The sequence below is a fragment of the Protobothrops mucrosquamatus genome, unplaced genomic scaffold, assembly GCF_001527695.2.
Source record: "Protobothrops mucrosquamatus isolate PMUCROS unplaced genomic scaffold, P.Mucros_1.0 scaffold14, whole genome shotgun sequence".
Classification (NCBI taxonomy): Eukaryota; Metazoa; Chordata; class Lepidosauria; order Squamata; family Viperidae; genus Protobothrops; species Protobothrops mucrosquamatus.
The window spans coordinates 2227201-2238282 of record NW_015386401.1 but is presented as its reverse complement, the minus strand read 5'-3'; the positions used below and the strand labels follow the sequence as shown (position 1 = coordinate 2238282).

The 11082-nt window shown below is 46.9% G+C and overlaps 1 protein-coding gene across 1 annotated transcript in view; it reads left to right on the top strand.

Moving 5' to 3' along the window:
* The window catches only part of SUGP2 (SURP and G-patch domain containing 2), a 45816-nt gene that overhangs the window by 17647 nt on the left and 17087 nt on the right, over positions 1–11082 (top strand). Inside the window, exons 5-7 of the mRNA XM_015810706.1 lie at positions 1542–1987; positions 5089–5200; positions 7040–7548. Coding sequence (XP_015666192.1) covers positions 1542–1987; positions 5089–5200; positions 7040–7548 — 1067 coding nt within the window. The remainder of the gene's footprint in view (positions 1–1541; positions 1988–5088; positions 5201–7039; positions 7549–11082) is intronic.

Below are 11082 nucleotides of genomic sequence, written 5' to 3'. Positions count from 1 at the left end.
AGTTTAGTTTCTGAGCCAGTACGTCCTATGTCAGTCAATGGCTTCGCTCGCGTCAAGACTGGAATCTAGGGTCCAGGACGGGCGTGGCAACTTTGGCTGACTTAATCTGATTGGGCAGGAATACAGTCTACTACCCATGGGTGGATCCTCCATCTCCGTGCTGAGAAAAGGCGTTCAGGTAAGACAACGCCCCTTTCCCTTGTTTGGAAAAACTAAGGAGAATTGGAGCCACTGATAGCTCCAAGGAGAGAGAGAGAGTTCCACCATAAAATGGGGACTACCACACAATAGCTTTTATTCAGACCTATGTCTCTTGCAGGGAATGGGGACTCTCAGTAGGCTTCAGATAGAACCAATTTGTTTTAGTGGTATCTCAGCTACTTTTGTGCTAGTTGGTGTTACCTGGCTTGTTATAAAACATCTGTAAAAAAACAGCCAAGCTCAGAGAGCACCAAGGACTCCACAGTTTTGAGACAGCCAGACGTCCATGCTTGATTATGAGGGCTCTCCCCTTAGATCAGGGGTGTCAAACTGCCGGCCCGCGGGCTGGTTTCGTCATACCGGAGCCGTGCCCACCCCATTGCCGGCAATGGCAAAAAAGCTCCGATAAGTCGCGCGACGTCACGTGACGTCGCGAGTTTGACATGCCTGCATAGATGAAAAAGCCGTGGTGGCACAGTGGTTAGAATGCAGTATTGCAGGCTAACTCGCTGCTCACTGCCAGGAGTTCGATCCTGACCGGTTCAAAGTTGACTCAGCCTTCCATCCTTCCCAAGTCGGTAAAATGAGGGCCCACATTGTTGGGGTCAGTATGCTGACTCTGTAAACCGCTTAGAGCAGCGGTTTACAGAGTCAGCATACTGACCCCAACAAAAAAAATGGCGGACAGCCTTGCTTGGCGACCCCCATAGGTTGAGAACCGCTTAGAGCAGCGGTTCTCAACCTATGGGGGTCGCCAAGCAAGGCTGTCCGCCATTTTTTTTCCCCTTTTCCGGCGGGTGCCTTACCTCCCTTGGGCTGGGCCAGCTGGTGGTCGGCCTGCTCCGTCTCTGCCGCTTGCCAGCTACGCCTCGGCCGGCGCAGGGGGCGGAACCACGCATGCGCGGCGCTCCTGGGCAGGGAAAGTCCTCGACGTACGACCGGTTGGGTAGTCCTCGCCTTACGACCGGTTTAGTCCTCGCCTTACGTCCGGTTTAGTCCTCGACTTACGTCCGGTTTAGTCCTTGACTTACGATCGGTTGGGGATCGCGGCATTAAAAAGGTTGAGAACCACTGGCTTAGAGAGGGATGCAAAGCGCTGTGAAGCGGTATATAAGTCGTAAGTGCTAGTGCTAGATGAGCCTTGGGGAGACAGGTGAGAGTGTTATTTTCGCATACAAGTGGGGGAAGCAGGAACAGCAGAGAGGAACGAGGGAAAGTGTTTGCAACAGGAGGAAGGGGGGCAGAAAGGAGAGGCAAAAGATCGGGGGGGGGGGAAGGTGGAATTTGGAGAAGGAGTTTCCAGCTTTATTTGATTTGTTTTCCATCGCCTCACAAAACAGGTTTCTGCTTGAAGAGGAAAGCCTTGAATACAAGTATTATAAGCTGAAGCTGGAGGAGACGGAGAGGCTTACGTCTGCACCCAAGGAAGAAATCAAAGACAAGAAGACCCCCGAGCAGCAAATCTCAGAAGCTGTGAAGATTCTTTTGTACAGGAGGAAAGTAGCAAGGATCAAGAAGAAGCTCTTTCAGAGGAGAAGGCCCGGGATCCTGCAAAGGGCCGCGAGGTCCAGAAGAGCCAGGAGGTCCACAACTGGGACCCAGACGCTCTTGTCTGCCGGGTCGATGCTGAAGCAGCAAGCAGCAGGCACACCGGTGTCCAGTCCCCACAGTGACAAACCCAACAGCGATCAGGCAGAGACGCAGCCCCTAAAAGAAACCTCAGGGGAAACGGACTCACCGAGGCTTTCTGAAAATTCCCCGTCTTTGATGAGCCAATTCCCTGACGGTAGGTAAAACCATAGAGGAGGGAATACTCTCAGGAAAGGCCACAAGCATTTTTAAGTCAGTGTTTTTCTCCACCTCAGCCGCTTGAAGAGGTGTGGACTTCCAACTCTCAGAATTCCCCAGCCAAGGTTGAGAAACATTTGATTTAAGTGATTTTTCTGCCTCGCCCAGAATGATGCAGCCTGAGGTCTCGGGGGTGAAACGCAGCTGCCAGAAGCGTTCGGTGTGATTCCCCAGGCCTTCAGAAGTTCTTACAAATTGTCCTTTTAATGCAGACATGCCAAACACAAGGCCCTGGGGGCCAGATGCGGCCCGCGAAGTGGTTTCATGTGGCCCGCGAGGCCATCCTGGAAACAGTGAGGGAACGGCCCCCACTGCCTTGGCCCTGGCCCTGGCCGGCCGGGAGCCCAATGTACAATTTTAAGGTGGCCATCTAAGCTGAAACACATTCAATCTTAGCTCCACAAGGCCGTCTAGAAACAGCAAGAGACCGGTCACTGCCGCGTCGGCCCTGCCCCCTGGGTGCATGCTAGGGAGGGGTCACCCTTTGTGAGGAATGAAGAAATGGACCATGCCTTGGCGCTTGCCCCGGTCCCACCCCCTTCTGCCAGAGACCCTCAGATCTGTCCCACTCCTGCCCAGGCCCCCACAGGCACCCTTGACGTGAACGATGTAGAGCTGGCCATGCCCACCCATTAGGCCACACCCACTCCATCCACGCCCACCCAGTAGGCTGCCCCCCCTGGCCGCCCCCCCCGAGGGCAACCGCAATGCTGATGCGGCCCTCAATGAAATTGAATTTGACACCCCTGTTTTAATGTAAGAAAATTGTGATACAGAACAGGGATCTGCAACCTTGACAACTTTTAAGACTTGTGGTTGAATATCCAGCGGTACTAAATGTCAGACTGAAACTGCCAGTGTTCTTAAATGACTAAGAATGCTTTCAGATCTACAGGTCGGCCAGATCTGAACAAATGAAGGTAGCCACCGTTTTGTACTTTTTTCTGTCAACTGATAATCTGCAAATAGTATTATATCTTCAAAACCAATTATAAAGAACATGTCCTAAATTGTTATTCCACCCTTCATCTGAAGTAGGAATGTTAATGTCCTATCCAATTAATTTTCATACTTTCTCCTGTCAGTTGAGTCACTGCAGTGACTTTTGTTCACTTATCCCACGTCACGGAGCTTCTTTCAGGATTAACTGTGCTCAGGAAAATAGGCTGCTGACTCTGCTTCAGATGATCATGTTATGCCCACCATTTCTTCTAGTAAAACAGGTAGTCCTTGACTTGTGACCGGTCACTTATTCAAAGTGACAACGGACCCCCAAAAATTATTACAACCTGATTTCAAGTTAGGATGCTCCCCTCCCACAAACACACATAAACATGCGTCACAATCGTGGGATCACATTTTGAGGGCTTGGCAACCAGCTCATCTTCATAGCCATCGGCAGCATCCTGTGGTTGTCTGATTGTGATTTTTTTTAAATGTTTTTTGCTGGTTTACTCCAGCAAAAGCACCCATTGGGTAAAATGGATTCCCTTAATGACTGCCACAAACAATGTCGTAAAATCGGGCCCGGTCACATGGTGCCATGCTTAATGACTGCAGTGACTTATAACCATTTACGGTCATAAGTCAAGGACCACCTGGATGCAATGGTGTTGTGTAACTCTACGTTTTTTTTTCTTTCAACTTGGATAAATGGCGACAAAACCAACAACGCTCAGTCAAGTTGAAGTTGCCAGGCATAGAGTGAGTGACAGATGAATCCCTTCCACTTTCATACCCACAGAAGAGGCAAAAAGTTAAGCAGAAGGAGTGGAAATCACAACTGCAGATGAGCTTTTGCTCTGTTATTGTTGACCCAGCTTTTTGCCTCTTTTTTTTTGTCCAAAACACATGCAGCTGCAATAAGCAACCAGCCCTTAGATCAGGATTTGAATGATGTACCAAAACATGCTGAAGGTATGATAGCCATCATAATAGCTTGTGGTGAAGATTACAGTCTGACTGATTTGGTGATAAGTAGGCTACAGTGCTACTGCATACCAAACCCCTTCATAGCTTGGTGTCTGATGCAAATAAATGCAGTCCGCGTTTTCTGGTGCAGCTGTGCACTCAACATAAAAATTCTTGCAGAACCATTAGAGTCTAATTGGCTTTTCATTCTAAATCATCTCAATATAACTGTTGACGTGTTCTCCAGAAATTTACGTGTACATTTTTGGTGCACCATTTGAATCCTATTTCTCCACATATTGCAGCTACGGGGAGCCACTGAGCCTCGGAGAAATATTTTTTTCCCCCCTAGCTTTGCACTAAGTTCATAAGAAGAGGGAGTCAAGCTATTTTCCAAGGCACCTGAGGGCAGGACAAGAAGCAACGGGTGGAAGCTAATCAAGGAGAGAAGCAACCTAGAACTAAGGATAAACTTCCTGACAGTTAGAACAATTAACCAGTGGAACAACCTGCCTCCAGAAGCTGTGAACGCTCCAACACTGGAGGGTTTTAAGAAGAGACTGGACGGCCATTTGTCTGAAATGGTTTAGAGTTTACCACCTGAGGACTAGATGACCTCCAAGGTCCCTTCCAACTACTACTACTACTACTACTACTACTACTACTACTACTACTACTTCTTTTCTTCTTCTTCTTCTTCTTCTTCTTCTTCTTCTTCTTCTTCTTATTATTATTATTATTATTATTATTATTAATTATTATTATTATTATTATTATTATTATTATTATTATTATTATTATTATTATTATTATTATTATTATTATTATTATTATTATTATTATTATTATTATTATTATTATTATTATTATTATGGAGGACAAGATCTTGAGGAAGGGAGAGTCCCGGCTCAGTAGCACAGTAGAAGTTCTACATGCAGGCTTTCCCAAGCACAGTCTTTGGCATTTTTGCATCAGGGAGTAATGATTTAAAAACAGATCAATGCGATGTATTCATTTTGCCTTTTACTGGCATTCAAAATAAGATTTCTGTTGACAGTGCCTCTATATGTACCGTTTCCTTGCCCAAAAACTTATCTTTCCTGGATGGTTTCTTCTCTTGCTTTTCAGTGGACCCTAAAGTCATGGTAACTGCTCAGAAGCTGGCTGAATTTGTTGCCGAGGTTGGGCCGGAAATCGAGCAGTTCAGCATCGATAACAGTGCCGATAATCCAGACCTGTTGTGAGTGCTTTGTTGTTTATCCACCCCTCAGTCTTGCTTGTCAATGAAAAGTGCAAATGGATAAGAGAAATACTTTGACATTATTTAACAGTCGTTTAGAGCAGGGGTAGTCAACCTTGGCTCTTTTATGACTCGTGGACTTCAACTCCCAGAATTCCTGAGCCAGCTTAGCTCAGGAATTCTGGGAGTTGCAGTCCACGAGTCATAAAAGAGCCAAGGTTGACTACCCCTGGTTTAGAGAATTCAGAGGTCGCTGCTGTTCTTGTTGAAATCCTTGCCAGACACTTGCAAAAGGATTGACTGCAACCTCATTTTTCAGAGTGGGAGGGGAGAACTGAGGTGGAAAGCAAGTTGTTTGCCTAAGATCACTTCCTACTTGATCAACCTAGAGGTGGGATTTAATTTGCTGATCGGTTGCATTGCCACCACACTATAGCAATAGCACTTAGACTTATATGCTGCTTCGTAGTGCTTTATAGCCCTCTCTAAGCAGTTTACAGAGTCGGCGTATTGTACCCAACAATCTGGGTTCCCTTTTTACCAACCTCAGAAGGATGGAAGGCTGAGTCAAGCTTTTGCTGGTCAGAATCGAACTGCCGGCAGTTGGCAGAATTAACCTGCAGTACTGCATTCTAACCACTGCGCCACCACAGCTCCCTATCTGCCAGACAAAAGTAATAAATACAACTCTCTTTGATGGGAGGGCATCAATTTTTAAACTGTTGGATCATATATTACTTGAGGGAAGGGGCTGTAATAGTTCTTTGCAAAGCTGATCAGGTTTGTGTAGACTCCAGGGCTTTTCAACCAGTGGTACGGGTACCACCTGTGGTACATTGGCACCTGGCAGGTGGTACGCAACCATCCTAGAAAAGGGGTAGCAGGGGAGGGGAATGAGCTAAACCGGTGGCAGCACCGCACAAGCCTGAGCGAGAGATGGCTGGAGCTGCAGGGCTGTCAGGGCTCAGCGGAAGTGCCAGGATCAGCGCCAGGCTCCAGCTGGAGCTCGGCGCTGATCCTGGTGCTTCCGCTGAGCCCAGAAGAAGCGCCGATCAGCTGGAATGTTGCAGCATCTCCAGGGTCTTGTGATTTACATTCAGATGCTTGGCAACTGATTCATATTTATGATGGTCACAGTGTCCCAGGGTCTTGTGAAGTGACCAAAACCTGCTGCAACCACCCAGCAGATGGGGTAATAAAAACCAAACACCCCCTCCACCCTACCCCCCCCTGCCAATCCTCAACAGAAACGCTCACAACAATGAAAACCTTGGACAGGAAGAAGAGCGCGGCCGGGTGGGCACGCAGGTGTCTTGCTCGGCTGTGGCTTGGGGGGCACTTTTTTCAGTGCCATTGTAACTTCGAACAGTCACTAAGCGAACTGTTGTAAGTCGAGGATTATCTGTACTTTATCACTTTTTTTCCTTTTTTTTTTTTTTTTTTTTGGGTCATCAAGTTTTTGGCACCTTGCTAGGCGACTGGTGGTACTCGGATATTACCATATCCTAAAAGTGATACAATGGGTGAAAAGGTTGAAAAGCCCTGGTGTAGACAAGACAATAACTTGCAGTAGGTAGACCATTAGCTGAAATTTGGCTGCATAGTTTTCGCCCGATCTGGGGGCTGCAGATTGGAACTGAGGGCCGCATATGCCTGCAAAGTGCAGATTTAGCACGCTTTATCAAGCCTAACTTAAGGTTCTTTTAAGAAGAAAATACTGTGAGGAAGAAAGTAGCTTTGCGTGGCTCCCCCCCAAGTGCATTCCACTTTTCTTGGAGGAAAAGTGGAATGAATTTGTAACAATAAATAACACTGTTCTACACTCCCCCCCACACACAGATTTCTGCAGGATCCAGAGAGTTCTGCCTTCAAGTTTTATCGCATGAAAGTCCATGAATTATGCCCTTCTATCACCTTCGGTGGTGGGCAGGGATCTGGTGACCTCCACGAAGGGTCTGAACCAAAGGAAAGTGAATGGGGAAACCTGGAGGAGGAGGAGGAAGAGGACGAGGAAGAAGAAGAGGAAGACGAGGAAGAAGAAGAAGAAGAGGAGGCTCCCCAAGCTGAAATGGAAGATGAAGAGGGAGATGAGGAGGAGGAGGAAGCTACAGGGCCAGCCGAGGAGCCAGAAGAGGCCATGTTGGAAGAGGGGCTTATGCAAGGGGACCAGTCCAAGACAGCTGAAGAAGGACAGACCAGCAGCACAGCCACAGGTGCCCTTTCAGAGTCACTGGCACAGGGACCCACGCAGGGCACCCACTTTGGGCGCAAGAGAATCAGTAGCAAATCCCTGAAAGTGGGTGTGATTCCAGCATCGAAGAGAGTATGTCTCATAGACGAACCAACAGGTAAGCTGAGAAAGTGTTTCATTGTGTTACCGCTAGGCTACATTGTCTTTGACCTTGTTCTCATCGGGTGCCAAACTGTTAAGTGTGAGATCCTTGTTGGTTTCTGAGCTCCGTTGTTTTCTTGCAGACGTTTCATTATCCAGCCAGATCACATGATCAGTGCTGCTAAGTGGGGAGGGGGGGTGCTAGCACCAACCACACAAATGTCTGAAAGAAAACAATCTAGCTCAGAGATCGCCAGGGACCCCACAGCTCAACCCTGGGCTACAAATATTCTCTTAACACTGGTGCCTTGTGAATGGTTTGGGGCCTTTGGGCCCGCTGTCTAAACTTAGCAACCAATTTTGTTGGCTTACTCAGTGTTTAAACCCAGTTTCTTTTAAACCGTGAGCTAAGTGCTTTCCAATTTCGTTGCGAACGTCACACTCTGTGCGGGTGGCAGGCAGAAGAAGGAGAAAATCCTTGAAATTCTGAACTGAATTCCTAATTATGACATGGCTTTGAGAGACAGGTAATTTGTACAGCGCGGTTTCTTAACAGCGTATTCCTTGTTTTGTTCATTTATTTTGGGGGTTTTGCCGTAAAACGTGCCCTTCTCTCCAAATCTCAGGGCGTATTAAAAAAGCATTATTTTTCCACATATTTCTTGCAGGGCTGCACTTAGCCTCCACCTCTTTTGCTGAAGATCAGACAGGTGTCAGAAGCATTGGAAAGCAGCTAGCAAATGGTGCAGTTAATTGCAGCTGGCAGTTTTGACTGATTTTGTGTGCTATATTAAGCCTGGTTTTTCACAACACAGTTAATGGAACCAACTCATTTTCTGGGTCAACGCAATCCATTCAGTTCACTGAATTGTCCAAAGAGGCTGGGTTTGCAGAACTAGCGAAGGACAAAAAATATATATATGTTCAAATGCTATATTTAAAAACAAATCAAATGTAGCATATCATATAAATGCAGCCATTAGCCCATCTGGTAATACTTATGTGTGTGTGTGTGTGTCTTCACCATATTGATTTGTGATGATTGCAAAACCTTAGCAGACTTAGCCCCAGCAAGCCCACATTGAGGAGTCCTTGGTTGTTGCTCTCTGAGCTTGGTTGTTTTCTTGCAGAGATTAATAATAATAATAATAATAATAATAATTAAAAAAAATAATAAAAAGTTGGAAGGGACCTTGGAGGTCATCTAGTCCAACCCCCTGCTCAGGCAGGAAACCCTATACCATTTCAGACAAATGGCTGTCCAGTCTCTTCTTTAAAACTTCCCGTATTGGAGCATTCACCGCTTCTGGAGGCAGGTTGTTCCACTGGTTAATTGTTCTAACTGTCAGGAAGTTTCTCCTTAGTTCTAGGTTGCTTCTCTCCTTGATTAGTTTCCATCCGTTGCTTCTTGTCCTGCCTTCAGGCGCTTTGGAGAATAGCTTGACTCCCTCTTCTTTGGGGCAACCCCTGAGATATTGGAGCACTGCTATCATGTCCCCCCTCTTCCTTTTCTTCATTAAACTAGACATACCCAATTCCAGCAGCCGTTCCTTATATGCTTTAGCCTCCAGTCACCTAATCATACAAGGTAACATCATCAGTGCTAGATTTGTTACCTAGTTGTAGGAGATGACCAGGATGAGCCCGAAGGAGGGGTCAAAAGCGTCATCAGTCATGAATCTCTTCGCGCCCACAACAGATCTAAGTTCGCGTACCTTGAATTTCATTCTATTCTCCCACTCATTTCCCTTGACTGTTAGTAGTTCAGATTCCCATACAGAGCTTAAGCTTATAACAAATCTTTATACACATTTGAACTGCCTGGATGAAACGCCTGGCAGGAAAACAACAAAGCTTTGAGCGCAACCAAGGGCCCCTCACTTCGACCCTGAACTACAAATAACAGGTAGTTCATTTAGTGACCGTTCAAAGTTACAACGACACTGAAAAAAACTAAACCTACGACTGTTTTTCACGCTTGCAACTGTTGCAGCATCCCCAGGGTCACGTGATCAAAATTGGGATGCTTGGCCACTGGTTCCTATTTATGACGGTTGCCGTGTTCCAGAGTCATGGGATCCACCTTTGGCGACCCTCTGACGAGCAAAGTCAGTGGGGAAGCCAGGTTCATTGAACAGTCGTGTCACTATGTTAACAACTGCAGTGATTCACTTAGCAACTGCGATAAGAGAAGTCGTAAAATGGGGCAAAACTCACTTAACAAAATGTCTCACTCAGCAACAGAGATTTTGGGCTCAGTTACGGCCGTAAGTCTAGGACTGCCTGTATTGAAGTCCACATGGCATATAGATCAGGGGTAGGCAACCTTGGCTCTTTTATGACTCGTGGACTTCAACTCCCAGAATTCCTGAGCCAGCATGGCTCAGCTTGGAAACCTCTCCCTTTCCCCTCAGCATGGCTGGCTCAGGAATTCTGGGAGTTGAAGTCCACGAGTCATAAAACAGCCAAGGTTGCCTACCCCTGGCATAGAGCCACCTCAGACTAATGTGTGCTGCCCTTACAGATCACGTTGCATCTGCCCCAGGAAGGAAAACAGATCTAGTAAGTGATCTCTCAAATGTGTTAGGCTCTCAGCCGAGTTAAATTTCCAGTGGCTGTGGCAGCCATTTTTCTGGGTTGTTTGAAGTTGGGGGAAGTCCTCCACCACCTCAGCAATCAGATTGAGGAGTCCTGGCAAGGATGGCACTCTGCAACCAACTCAACTGCCTCCTCCGCAGAGTAGCACTACTTAATGCCAACAGAGTCTTGCAGGTAACCATAGCAACTTCCCCTCCCCCTCCCCGGTCCGAGGAATGCAGCTGGTGTCAAATATGAAACCTGAGTGAGGAGACAGGAGCTTCCCCCTCCTCCTGGTTTCCTTCATCCTCCTGGGGCTCCTGAAAGCAGAATTTGTATTTCAGTTATGAAAAATGTACAGGTGTAGTATAGGGGGTACCTTGCTCAATAGTAGCAACTGTGAGAGGGACCTCGGAGTCCTAGTGGACAATCACTTAAATATGAGCCAGCCATGTGCTGCAGCTGCCAAAAAAGCCAACACAGTGCTGGGCTGCATTAACAGAGGGATAGAGTCAAGATCAGGTGAAGTGTTAATACCACTTTACAATGCCTTGGTAAGGCCACACTTGGAATACTGCATCCAGTTTTGGTCACCACGATGTAAAAAAGATGTTGAGACTCTAGAAAGAGTACAGAGAAGAGCAACAAAGATGATTAGGGGACTGGAAGCTAAAGCATATAAGGAACGGCTGCTGGAATTGGGTATGTCTAGTAGTTTAATGAAGAGAAGGACGAGGGGGGACATGATAGCAGTGTTCCAGTATCTCAGGGGCAGCCACAAAGAAGAGGGAGTCAAGCTATTCTCCAAAGCGCCTGAAGGCAGGACAAGAAGCAACGGATGGAAACTAACCAAAGAGAGAAGCAACCTAGAACTAAGGAGAAACTTCCTGACAGTTAGAACAATTAACCAGTGGAACAACCTGCCTCCAGAAGCGGTGAATGCTCCAACACTGGAAGTTTTTAAGAAGAGACT